At 36.0% G+C, this 13,660-nt stretch overlaps 2 protein-coding genes across 2 annotated transcripts; both read right to left on the reverse strand.

The window, feature by feature from the left end:
- Positions 1-5,521: 5,521 nt before the first annotated feature.
- On the reverse strand, positions 5,522-8,286 carry LOC149397983 (phospholipase D alpha 1-like). The gene is made up of 3 exons (XM_089615063.1): positions 8,170-8,286; positions 6,089-7,955; positions 5,522-5,994 (listed from the first exon to the last, which is right to left on the reverse strand). The coding sequence occupies exons 1-3, from the start codon at positions 8,263-8,265 to the stop codon at positions 5,561-5,563; spliced, it is 2,397 nt and encodes a 798-aa protein (XP_089471189.1). The 5' UTR covers positions 8,266-8,286; the 3' UTR covers positions 5,522-5,560.
- Positions 8,287-10,496: 2,210 nt separating this feature from the next.
- LOC149397984 (uncharacterized) lies at positions 10,497-13,363 on the reverse strand. The gene is made up of 9 exons (XM_089615372.1): positions 12,908-13,363; positions 12,706-12,798; positions 12,496-12,600; positions 12,219-12,356; positions 12,034-12,132; positions 11,816-11,944; positions 11,537-11,716; positions 11,001-11,117; positions 10,497-10,835 (listed from the first exon to the last, which is right to left on the reverse strand). Exons 1-9 carry the CDS (start codon positions 13,157-13,159, stop codon positions 10,656-10,658), a joined length of 1,293 nt encoding a protein of 430 aa, XP_089471498.1. The 5' UTR covers positions 13,160-13,363; the 3' UTR covers positions 10,497-10,655.
- Positions 13,364-13,660: the final 297 nt, after the last annotated feature.

A 13,660-nucleotide genomic window follows, 5' to 3' on the forward strand; every position in this document is an offset into this window, starting at 1 on the left:
CAAACTTGTGAATCTTGAATCTTCAATTTAGCTAGTCCTCGTGGGATCGACTCGTTCTTACGATTTATTACTATTGCGACCACGTGCACTTGCGTGTGCGAGAAAATTCGCAACACTTTCAAGGAGAATGATACTTAGGAACTCACCAAACTCCCACCAAGAAGATGAACTTTTGCATGCAGCTGGTTTTTCACTATCAAACACAATCATGACAAAACAATAAAGAGATTGAAATCTCGACTAATAGCCAAAAGATGTACTCAACTTTATGGAGTTGATTATCATGAAATTTTTTCTAACGTGCAAAGTTCAACACCATAGGAGTTCTACTCTTTAGCTGCTAACCTCGAGTGGCTACTATTTCTACTCAACATAAAGAACTCATTTCTAATGGTGAACTCAAAGAAGATGTTTACACAAAATTCTGTTAGGATTAAAAAAATAAAGAGTCCTACAATAAAGTATACATGCTCAAGAAGTCACTTTGAGGAATCAAACAATCTTCTCGACCATGGTTCGAGAAGTTTACATGAGTATTCATGCTCTGACAATATATGGAGAGTAAGACAAAAAACCGCTATTTAATTTCCAAACTCTTAACAAGAGGAATACACACCTTGAGTGTATACGTGGATAATATTGTCATTAATGGAGACAGACAATTTGAAAGAGATGACAGTGTTAAAGAAGATTCTTTGTCTAGGGTTCAAATTCAAATACCTCAAAAGTCTCAGATACTTCTTTGGAAGTAAAGTTATGCGATCTAAAAAAGGTATCACAATATCTCAAACAAAATACACCATTAACTTACTCAAAGAAACTAACATGTTCGAATGCAAACCAATGGACAATCCTATGAATTCAAATATTAAACTCCAAGCTCGCACTACCGTACTTAAAACAAATAAAGTAGATAACAATAACTCATTCGAAGACCAATATATTGCTCATATCTGACCAAATATAAGTTTTTCGGTGAGAATGGTCGCCGATTTATGAAAATCTGTCAGAAATCCATATGGACATGAGGATTCTTCAATACCTCAAAGCAACTCTCACTACAACAAATATTGGCAACAGCCGCGAGAAAAGTCGTGGCTGTTGCCACATCAGCCACGCAAAAAGTCGTGGGTGTTGCTCATCTTGTCGCGACTAAAATAAATATATAATAAAAAAAATTGGCGGGAGACTGCTCCGACTTATGGCTGTGATATATATATTTTTTTAATTTGCATCATATATATAAAACTAAAAACACACTAAAACAACTAAGATTTACCAACAAGTCGTACCAGCAAGTCGGCATAAATACAGAACAAGCTTGAAAACAATAAGGAAGTAATATGTGCATAACAAGGTGACGATCAAAGAAACATATATATCTCAATTGAACACTAGGGGACATACACACACCAAACTTGTCAAATTCTGGCGCAAGATTTTTATAGTCCACACCTTAAAATGCCATGCCAATGTAGGACTACTTGCAAAAATAAAATCCCTATCATGATATAATAACAATAATATGTAAAATCAGTAGGGATCGAGCTTAAATCAAACAGAACAGAAGGAGCTTTAAACTTCAGATTTTGGCCAAATAATTGTGGATTCAACAATGTATCTTCTTTGTTCACGGGGCGAGCTTTGAATTTTAGATTTCGGTCATCATCTGTTCTTTAAGCCCAGCTGTACTTTTCACCTTAAGGGAATGAGCTCACTTAGACGTTTGAAACTCGCTTCACTTGAACTATAATCAGAAACTGAAGGAGACCAAGATAACATGCCTGATTGTTTAGAATTAGAACTAGATAAATGAAACACACACGCACACTAATAATATGAAATAAATGAAACACACTCGCACACACATATAAAAACAGATTACAGACGCACTCTAAGAGTATGAAATAAATGAAACACACATGCACACACATATTCAAACACACACACAAACATGCAAACACATTACAATCTACACATACAGAGACACACACACATACAAATATACAGACGCATAACACTCACACACAAAACACACACTCAAACACATATACACAGATTCAAACATACACACACATATAAGACTCACATACACATACCAGATTCAAAGATAATGCATAAAATAGAAATGATCACACACACACTCAAACATGCACACATATAACAATCTACACACATAGAGACACGTATACAAATACACAAAAAAAAAACACACACACACACACACAACACATATACACAGATTCAAACAATTGAAAAAAAAATCAACTAACAGTATCTAAAGTTTAATCAGTAAAAAAGAATCAGAATCTTGATATGAGTCCACTGAGACGACAAAACCCGAACACAACCAAATTGGAATAAGAGCTAAATAAAACGGAATTAACAGCTTAACATTACTTAGAAAAACGCCACTCACACACCTTTGTATTCCATTCCCCACTTGAGTTTCACAATGACGGTCTTCCCAGTCAAATTGTTCAAGAAAGGCTTCGGATTCACTGGTATGGTAATGAGAATATCACAAATCGTGTCATAACATCAAAGAAATTCAATCAAAATGCAACTCCAACAAAAATACCTCAATTTCAGAAGAAGAAAAAAAAACACCAAAAACCATTTAAAAATAAAAATCTATTTTTGGATTCAACTCGTAAATCATGAACACGAACATGAAACCCGAAACCCTTTACACATAGCCACTCACTCACTCGCGAACTCACGCATTCATACACAAACAAACAAACACACACCCACACATGCACACACATACATACATAGACAAAGACACTTATAGAAAAGAGACTTATCGGAATTCAGTGAAGATTGGACTCGTTGATGTGGCTCGCCAGAGAACGTTGGAGAGATACACAAAACTTTAAACACAAACAAATAATCATCGGTTAAGAGATAGAGATTGAGAGATAGAGTAAGATGGAAACAAATACTCACTAGTTAAAGGACGGTGGGCATGTGGCGTCGAGTTTGAATGCTAACCTTAGTGGTGGTCGGAGTGCTTTGAGGGATTTGGGAGCGATAAAAATCTAGGGATTTAGGGGTTAGGGATTTTGGGATATTGAGAAATCTAGATATTCAAGACGGAATTTGAGGGTGATGGTTATGGTGGTGGTGGTTTGAGGGTGATCAGAGTGAGATGGAGTCTGGGTGGTGGTCAATCTGGTTATTTTGGGTCGGTTGAAATCTGGACACAAATAGAGAGCAGTGAAAGAGAAAGAGAGGGTTATATCAAATGATGAAGTGAAATAAATATTTGATATCCTATTATCGCAACTATAAAATAAATCCCCAAATAATAAGTGGGAAAGACAGCCCGCGACTTGTCGCGGCTATTCTCGACTAAAAAATTGTAGATGTTGCCAGTATTTGTTGTAATGTCTAAGTACATGTCTTCTATTTTAGAAACTACACATCTGAGAAATTGAAGTATTCAATGATTCAGAATTAGCATTTGGAAGATTGAAATTGAGGTTATGTGCTCATATGTCTAGGGAAACCTAGTGACCTAGTGAAACAAGAAGCATGTTGTGGTAGCACGGAGCTATACCGAAGCCGAGTTGAGGTAAATTGCTAACAAAATTTGTAAACAACTATGGTTAGTGGACGACCTTCACATCAAGGTCAACAGTCCCATCAAACTGTTATGTGAAAATAAAGCGACATTAAGCACATCCAAGAATGTTGTCCATCAAAATTGAACTAACATTAAGATATATCGTGACTACATAAGTGAGAAGACTGAGTAAAAAATAATTGAAATTCAAAAAGTCTCAAATCAATAGTAAGTGACCGACATCTTCACCAAACCTTTCCAAAGACAAGCTTCTATGAAATATGTAGCAATCTTGATTTTCTCAACGTCTACTAATTAAGCTTGAGGGGGGAGTGTACGTAGAAAAAATCAGCAGTGAGCTACTAATTACATATCAGTAGAAATGGCAACGATTATGGGTTCGGTCGGGTTCACTTATTTCGTTATCCTGATCCAGTTTAAAATAACCCTTTACTTGGTTTTTAGAGAAGTGCGCGCCGGACCCGTTACCCATTTATCTGTTTAAATATTTTGGGTACTGGGTCGGGTAGGCCCGGTAGATCAGTTTACCCATTCAAATAAAAAAAAACTAACAATCTTATTAATAAAAAAAAATCTTAATAAAAAATCACCGATCATAATGCCATTCAAACAATTAAAAGTAATTTGTGACAATAGAACAAAATTTATCACAAGACAATATTATAAATTATACTAATAATAATATATAATATTATTCTTTTTAATACTATAAACATGATGTAATACTACACTTACAGAGTATATAATCAATCAAGGAAAATACCTATTTGTAACACAGCACACCTTATAATACAACATTATACAAATGGTTCTATAGTTTTTTTTTTGGCCTTGTCGTGTAGTGCAGACTGTAGTGAATTAGTTAGCTAATTAATTTTGTTTATATAATTAATTTTTTTAAATTATAAACATATTAAAAAATACTGTAGCAACAACTTAGATTGTTAGTCAAATGGTAATAAAAGCTTAAAACAACTTAATAGACAAAGAATCAATTCCTAATAAAAATAACTTTTTAATGTTCAATTGTTAATGGGTCGGTGACAGGTAGACAGGTCTGAGTCCACTTTTTTCGTTACCCGTTTACCCAATAATAATGGGTCTTACTCAGCCCATTTAAACCGAGTATCGGGTCGCATAACGGGTAAAATTGCCACTCCATATCAGCAGTTAGCTCATCACAACAATTCTCAGCTCATTCCATGCGCTACTTAATTCATTAATCAAGCTGCCGTCAGTACTATTTGTCATGGGAATATTTCCCCCCTTTGAATGTTTCCGTATTTATTAGTTTTATAGTTCCTATGTAAGTACGTAGGTGATAATGTCTCATATTTATGACTTTATATCTCATGTAATTAGTATAAATAGGTGTAATTCCTATTCCTTCAAATACAAATAGAAAATTAGTCTACCAATATTTTCCAATTTCCACACGCGCGCGGGCATTACATATATATATATATATATATATATATATATATATATATATATATAAATATATAGCTCACACGAATCATAAATGCATTACGATTGTTTCTATGATCATTTTATGATTGAAAAAGACGTGTTTAAATGAATTCATTTAGCTAAAACAAAGACTTTTTGTTTGTCTTGTATACTTGTCTGCATACTGTTGCTTGTTCAAGCAATCTACCAGCATAGTTATTATACAGAACCGTCCATATTTGACTTTATTTTCCTTGCCTGATTGTATAAAAACTCTTTGCTTGGCATGTTTTTGTTTTCTGAAAGCAATGCCTTTGACAACAGCTCTATTGGTAAACTTTTGATTTAACTTAAGTGTTGTTTTAATATAATCGCTTAGCTAACTTAGGCCATAAAAAACTTTGGATAACAATTTAACATTTGAAACTCAATTTTTCCAAAGTCATACTATGGACCAAAAATCACGATTTCCACATCCATCATATACAACAAAACAAATAAATATTTTAACAAAAAAATTCAAGTAGTGAGGACCGCGGGCAGCCCGGAACTCGAGCCGAGGATTCGAGCTTTAGTATCGGGAAAGAAATCTTCCCCCGGGCGAGTCGCCACGTCACCATTTTCCGCGACTTGGATGGGGTATCTTAGCAAGTGACCCGTCAAGTCGCGCTCAAGCGTATCGCTTGAGTATTGGCTCCAGTAATGTTCGGCGACTTCATTCACTTTTCTAACACATTTGAGGCTCTCTGGCCGGAGAAACACGTCGTCGAGGAATCCCATGTGTTCATACCACAAAGCCAATCTGTGGCCGTGGACTCGTCCCTTGGCCGAGCCCGTGCTTGATGAGAGGTGACGCGGTTGGTACGCTCCCACTGCGATCTCCGTGTCCCGAGCGCCGTCCATCGATCGCTGGTTGATGTTCGCGGATCCGACGATTATGTATTCATCATCAACTATAGCCAAAAAAAAAAGATGAAACATTTCACTTGTACAAAACATATCATCTAACATATATATAGAATAGAATTAGGAGGGTTAGGTTTTTACCTATCATCATCTTTGCATGAACATAGATCATGAACCTTCTTGATTGCTGAGCTCTCATGTAATCCGAATTACGGTCTGGCTTCTCCTTGGGTTCGCCTTCATCGTCCTTTTTAGTCTCGCGGTTGCCTAGGCAAAAGAAAGTCAAGTAGTCTCTAGGGTTTGCCTCAGTTATCCCTTTGGCTCTTAGTGCTTGGGCTATGTCCTTGTACATCATTTCCATTGTCATCCTTTGCCAGCTTAGTATCGCTTGGACTGAGTCGCTGCTCGGGATGCCTTCCGGCCACATTGGAATCACGATGTAGACCGTGAACCTCTCACCAGCCTCGATCTTGCTGACAATCTTCAAAGAGAGTTCCTTTGGAATAAGGTGCGAGGCTCCGAATTCGTCACGCTTTTTTGGTTTGTTTGTCTTCCACCCGAAAGAGCTTCCTATAAAATATTGATTCTCGATGTAGATAAAGCTCTTTGCTCGCCTAATTGCATTGATGTACGCGTCTTGAATGCTTCGCTCAACAACCCGATATTTTGTAGGGGCATGATTTATCCGGGCAGCCCCTCCATCAATCGATCGAAACAATTGGGCATTCCAAGCGTCGTGATCAGAAAAATTATCCGATGATTGAGGGACAAAAATGTTTTTTGACACGAGTTGCGACTCCTTGCGAGCTTGCTTCTCCCACCTTTGCTCAAAATTGAGCAAGACGTCCCAAGCGATTGGCCCTTCCAACTTGCAATGAATGTCATGCCAAGGCTCTCTCGGCCCGCCCTTATCAATCGATGCACCTTTGAAATTAGGTTGATGAAAATCGTCGCAGTGGGTTGAGCCGAGTGTCCTAAAAATCGAGTGTGATGGCGTGTCATATCTCCCATTGCAAAGATCGATACCTCCCATAAAGCTTACGATCCTCCTCTTGTTTGAAAATCCTCCGCCAAATCCATCGTCAACAACAATAATCTTTTGGTGATGGGTGAACATCAAAGAGACCTCAAAATCACGAACAATGCTTTGGCCTTTGTCTGGGTCCCTAGGGCACAAAACACAACAAACACCTGTGTTTTTGAAGTAATTCTCGGTGTTCTCATCATGGGTGGCCATGACTCCGTCTTCCTTGAGCAACTTCACGGATGTCCTATCATCCCAAACAAGCATTAGTACTTTGACTCCTTCTCTGGCCTTCTTTATAAGAAGCTCTCCAAGGGTCAAATCACTCCCCTTTTTCTTCATCTTAACGTCCCTTATCAAAGTAATCTTAGTGAAAACAGACCAGCCAGCGATATAAATCAAATGCTTTGCATTAAAAATAGCATCAAACACATCTTCCCAACACCTATTAGGGCTAAACAGCTTACCCTTGGATAGAAGTTTCTCAGGCAAAAACCCGTCCGGGACGTGAGCATCTTGGTAAAGAGTAACCCTACAGCCATTCCTCGGAGGAAAGAATGTGTTTGGGACTCCTGAGTACTTAGGATTTGTGATTCCTTTGGACCACTCTTTGTCCCTAGAAACGTCGAAGAAGCGCAACTTGACGTGGATTTTGGAACGGTTGCGAATAGGCTTGTGCTTGTGATGGTGCATTAGGGTTATCCATTGGTCAACTTCTTCTCCGTTGAGAAGATTTCTAGCCGGGAAACGAGCTCTTCCAATGTCTATCGTGTGGAGGGGATTCTCTAGTTTGACGGTGAAAATGACGTCGGAAGCGTCGTGAGCGCAGTAGAGCCGAAAGGACTCGTGCCATTGCGGGCTCATGGATGTGTCATTTTTCACCGGCTTAGTTCTTCCTACTCTAGCATTGTCCAATCCTATCGCCACATAGAGCTTTGAATTAGCTTCTTCAAACCCGGCTACCTCTTCGACTTTGTCGAGAAGCTGCACTAACAAAAACATTCGTCGGCAAAAAAAAAAAAAAACGGAGGGAAAATAACATTCAAGTATGTATAAATGTATTAGGGAAAAAAGATGAAAATATCATTCTAAAGAAAAAGGACGATAAAAAATTATGAGCAACATTACTACAAAAGTGTGTTCAATGACATGATTTATTAATGGGTATATACAAGGAAATTATGAAGTCTTTACTTACCTTGCAGGAAAAAATGCAACAACTTCGACTGTTGGAAAACCTATCAATCTCGAAGATCGTCGCCTCTAGGATCCCATGCAAAAGCACTTGTGCCATTTTAACTCTATGGCGTAAAACCAATATATGAAACTGGATTTTGCTTATCTCTCTTATATACTCTCACAAAGCAAGGACGAGAAGAGACTATTCATTATGCTGACTATAAAATATAAGACAAAGACAATGGACCACATAGACTGGTCCAAACAGAAAAAAATTGGGACCAAGTTGGTTATTTCTTTCCGAACTATTTCGTGGGTTTAGGCAACTAACGCGTAAGATACAAGGAAGTGTGAGTCTAATTTTGTGACGTTGAATGGTAGCTGAAAAATAAAATGCATTGCTATATATATTAAGATATATCAATATAATTATCTAGTGTTTATAAGTTAAGAGCAAAAACCCCCCAAACAACTTCGTTTTGTTTTGTTTTTATTTTATATTATTTATTGCCAGAGTACGGAATAAAACGAGTACTATTATTTCACTATTCGGAATTTTATATTTTCTTTGTTTTATATTACTACAAAATAAGGTTCGGTCCAGAGATATATAAGAACCGGTCGAGATATATGGGCGGAGAAGAAGACAAATAAGTTACGACGAGATATCATGATAACAAATTAGGTAAATAAGGACCATACTCTAAATTTATATTTTTAGAAACATGTGATGTGTGAAGAAAAAAGATTGGTGACCATATTTGCTAAAGTAGTAAAATGACAACGAAAAAAAGCTAGGAAAACCTTGGAAGAATTACTAAATAACTATATAAGAGACTACGTTTGATATGTTGAGATTTCTTTGCATGGTAGTTTCTCTTGATTTTTTATATATCTAGGTCAATGAAGTCATACTATTTTTTTCGTCGAGGAATATTATTCCAGTATTGTTTGGTTGGAAAATTTTGTAATTGAATTCTATGGTATGGAAAAAGTGTGCAAGAGGACTTTTTTTTTTCTTCAAGCATTGCGTGCTGACTACCAAGTCGTGGAAACATGTTATTAGTGCCAAAAACTAGTTATTTTAAGTTTTGTTTCCGTTGGTAGTCTTCGAATTCTCAGATAATTGCACTTTAGTATTCATATTGTTTGTTTTTGCACCGGAGCGTCTTAGTTCTCAAACTTTGACACTTGACCCTCTTTACTGATTATTTTACTCGGAAATTTATAATACACTCCTTGTTGGATTTTTTATGTCGGCGACGGCGGCTGAGAAAGGGAATTTAATTAATAGAAAGGCAGTCACAATTATCCACGATAAAAAAAAAAATCATTAAACACAAAAATTCAAATGCCTAAAGTAATAGTAATTAATGGACACCAGTATATAAATAATACAGTTTTTAAAGAATATATACGGTCATAAAACATACGCCAATGCAACACGTAGTTTGTTTGTTTTTTTTTTATTTTTTTATTATTATTATTATTAGTTACTAATTATGAAATCTCGTGTGTAATACGATTCCCAAGGCACTGAATAGCAATTGATGATGTATATGGAGCCTAGTCTCTATATAATTAAAGTATATATTAAAACCCTCATGTTTCATTTTTGTGCAAAATAATACCCTCACTTTTCAATTGTGAAAAATAATGGCCTAACATTTTAAATTTCTGCAAAATAATACCCTTAATTGTGCAAATTTAACCCAACTTTTTAAATTTCTCCAAATTATACCCTATTCTAATTTAGCTAGTATATGACAATTAATACTATAATAATTGGGTATGTGAGGGTATTATTTAGCTAATAAGTCTATTTTGTTGGTATGCAAATTTGAAAATAAATTGACCTAGATAGGGTATAAATTTATAGTATTGATTGTCATATAATAAATTAGAATAGGGTATAAATTTAAAAAGTGGGGGTAAAAAATTGCACAGTTAAATAGTGAGGGTATTATTTTGCAGAAATTTAGAATGTTATGTAATATTTTGCATAATTATAAAGTGAGGGTGTTCTTTTGCAGAAAAATGGAATGTACGAAGGTATTATCAATATGCAGTTTGATCATATAATTATATATCCTTGTATATGTAAAAAAAAATTACATATAATATATATGAATTCCATAAATTATGACTTTTTTAGAGCATGAACATAAATCAAACTATTGCAGACCATAAATTAGGTTGACTTGGTGTTTGCTTATTATTAGAATTTTCATAGCTACTTATTTATCTTCTCAATTTGTTATCATTATTTCTACACTTTCAGCTTTGAAACTTTGGTACATCCCAAAGCTTACTATTTCATCAATTCATTTGACAATGTTTTCCCTCTAATCTATTATGAAATTTGTATGCCTTTGTCCATGACTGAGTATTTTTTTTATTCTTAATTAGATTGACTATGAAATACACTTTGAATTTGACTATAGCCAATAATAATAAAAAAAAAAATCAAATTCTATAGTTTGGCATGACAAAATTAATGGCGGATTACGGTGACAAGCGATAGGAAGAAGTGTCGGGACTGAGATCTCGAGCCACTTGAAGAAGGTGTTCAATGTTGATGTCCGGATAGTTCTGTAACAGCTTCAAGTTGGCCACGAAATCACCGCTCATCAATCGGCTCTTCACGCAGAGAAGCATCGAACAACACACTCTCAATAGCATATCCTGCATTAAGAATAAGAAGAAGAAAACACTGCTTCTTTGCTCTATGAATCGTGTGTGTGTGTGTGGGAGAGAGAGAGAGAGAGAGAGAGAGAGAGAGAGAGAGAGAGAGAGAGAGAGAGAGAGAGAGAGAGAGAGAGAGAGAGAGAGAGAGAGAGAGAGAGAGACCTGAACCCCAAAAGGGTTTCCCAAGAGAGTGTCCCAAATCCTCATTATAGACTGGAAACTGAACTCCTGAGTCAATAGCAAAGTGATCCACCGAAATGCGTAGTATTGTGGTTTAACCTGTTCATCAGATAAACAGTAACTTGTTTTTTTAAGCAAAATAATTATGAAACTATAAATTTGGCAGCATTTTAATTATTTACTTAAAAAAAAACAATTTCTATGAATTTTCCATCTTAACTGCTATTAAAACACATACAAACTCAAGAAACTTGTTAATTTTAAGACAAGAAACAAATTAAGGACTATATTCTGACCATCAAAACCACTGAATAAAAGTTAAAATAATTCTGAAATTTTAGAGTAATATTTTATTTCAATGATACATTTTTAAGAATTAAGTTACTAATTTTTAAGAATTTATTAGGGACCAAAATGTCTGTCACATAATAGTTCGGGGACTATTACGCTAAGCAACCAAAAACATACATACAAATGATAAGAATACGGGGATAGATTTTGGGGAAAAAAAAAAAGACCTTGGAAGAGAGCTCGAGATGCGTCCAGAGCTCTTCGTCATTCGCTTTTAACAAATCGCTCAAGCGAGCGAGAGTGGAGAGAATCCCGACCGCACTGTTGTCCAACTGCTCACAAAAATGGTCCACCGAGTCACCCAAGAGCCGAACGAAACACGCAAAACTATCTGCCTCCGCGTTTTCCTTTCAACAAAACAAACATCACATTCCGAAATTTAGTACTTCATGAGTTTACTTGTGCTGCAAGTTAAGTACTTATTTTTCTTTGTTTATTGATTTTACCACATTTTGCTCATTTGTATCGGTGCTGAACAAGTAGAATATCGGTGCTAAGACCTCGTTCATTCCCTGAACATAGCGTATCGCTGGGTTGAGCTTTGAGAAAAGTAGGAGAATGTTCCTCATTGCTTGCTGAAATGGAAGAAAAGGAAAACTTGGGGTACAAGTAACATGTTGCCGAGGTTTGGAAAAGGAAAAGGAAAAGAAGAATATGAAGATACCCTATTTTTCTTACTGGAAGATGAGCCTCCAGAGAAGAATCTGAGGTCGGGATGAGTACGTTGGAGATCGCGATCTATCTGATCCGTGATCTCATGATGCTTCAAAAAAAAAAAAAAATTGATAAGCCATGGTTGATTAAAAGATGGGTAACGAAATAATAATTTAATAAAATAAAAATAAAAACCTCAAAGTACTGTTTCCAAGCACTAGATTTTCCAAGGCTCAAAGGATGATCTTCCTGGGAAACATTCTCTCTCGCCAGCTGTCCCTCGACGCCGACGTCAATATCGGTAGTTTGGTCTTTTCTTCTTCTGAACTCTGACTGTCTAGATTCGATATTTCGATCAGTAATCAAAGACACAATCAAAATATGTAGAGTAAACATGGGATATTTGAACGGAAGAGAAAGTGGATTCTCTTCTGATCCATAATAAACTTCCTTCTCAGTCGTACTTACTTACAGGACTCGAGAGAAGCTCTTCTCTGAGCTTAGCGTATTTCGACCTGTTTTCAGAGAGCTCTTTTTCCCACAAATCGCGCGAAGGAGGTAAATATCCCAGCAGTAACTACACATATTATTACAAAAACAAAAATCCGAAATTTTAGAAAAGAAAGTGATCATAATAGCAAAAATAAAAAGCAGTTAGAAGTGAAAAATCATTTCTAAGTACCTTCCAAGTTGTTGCACGTAAACCTCCTTCGTAAGGAAGCCCTGAACTTGCTACTCTTTGTAGCTTCTCCAAATTAATCTCTCCCTGAGAAAGCTAACCATAAACCGAAAACTTTATATCAAAAAATTATTTTCCAAGAGAGAATAAATTTTTTTGAAATATTTTATATATTTTTACCAATTAATCTCAATTTATTTCTCACCTCGTACTCAAGATTAGACCTCTTCTCATCCACAGCAATGGCTTTCGACACAGAGTCTTTCTGATCGGGCTTGGCCTGTGGGCCCGATTCACCTCGGTCTTCCTTGGCATCGTGAAACCCGACATTGGGCCTGAAAGTCTCGAGCTCTTCTCCGGACTCGAAAACCGGATCGGACCCCACAATCTCTTCCCCTTCGGGTCCAGTGACGAAACTCCCGAGTCGGTCCGGAAACTTGATCTTGCCTTTGAGCATGGTCGGATCTGCTATACAGAGTTTATTTATTTATTTTTTAATTTTTTTGGGTGAAATTGAGACGAAAAATGAAATGTAAATGGTGGGTTTGGTATAGTGGTCTAAGTTTGGCTATTTTCTGTAGAAGGATAAGAATGGTAGTTGTTAACTGTTGAAACTTGAAAGGTAGTTATTAACTGTTGAATGGTAGGTTGGCTATTCTCTGCTCAGTGTTATTTTTTAAGTATTTTGAACGCTATATAGGCGGGAACTAATGGCTATGAAGTTAAATATATATATATATATATATATATATATATATATATATATATAAATATTTTCAATCTAACACTATACACATCACTTACATTGCACATTTAATCACAAATTTTAGAGGAATTTCATTCGAGATTCAAACAAGTAAGAATTTCTACATTCTATGGGAATTGAACTATCACTCAGAAGATACTATCACTCATACTAAGTCATTTATAATTTACATGTGTTGTTCTTAACACCTAC

The sequence above is a fragment of the Urtica dioica genome, chromosome 5, assembly GCF_054948205.1.
Source record: "Urtica dioica subsp. dioica isolate 48M chromosome 5, U.dioica_male_clone48M_v1_H2, whole genome shotgun sequence".
Lineage (NCBI taxonomy): Eukaryota > Viridiplantae > Streptophyta > Magnoliopsida > Rosales > Urticaceae > Urtica > Urtica dioica.

Bases quoted from the DNA above. Each gene is read 5' to 3' on its own strand.
- LOC149397984 (XM_089615372.1), bottom strand. From the start codon at position 13,159: ATGCTCAAAGGCAAGATCAAGTTTCCGGACCGACTCGGGAGTTTCGTC. The intron at 12,357-12,495 runs GTAAGTAAGTAC...GAATCTAGACAG, and splicing joins AAGAGCTTCTCTCGAGTCCT to TCAGAGTTCAGAAGAAGAAA. The intron at 11,945-12,033 runs GTATCTTCATAT...CTTCCATTTCAG, and splicing joins CTTCCAGTAAGAAAAATAGG to CAAGCAATGAGGAACATTCT.
- LOC149397983 (XM_089615063.1), bottom strand. From the start codon at position 8,265: ATGGCACAAGTGCTTTTGCATGGGATCCTAGAGGCGACGATCTTCGAG. The intron at 7,956-8,169 runs GTAAGTAAAGAC...TTGTTAGTGCAG, and splicing joins GTTGCATTTTTTCCTGCAAG to CTTCTCGACAAAGTCGAAGA. The intron at 5,995-6,088 runs GTAAAAACCTAA...TTTTGGCTATAG, and splicing joins TCATGCAAAGATGATGATAG to TTGATGATGAATACATAATC.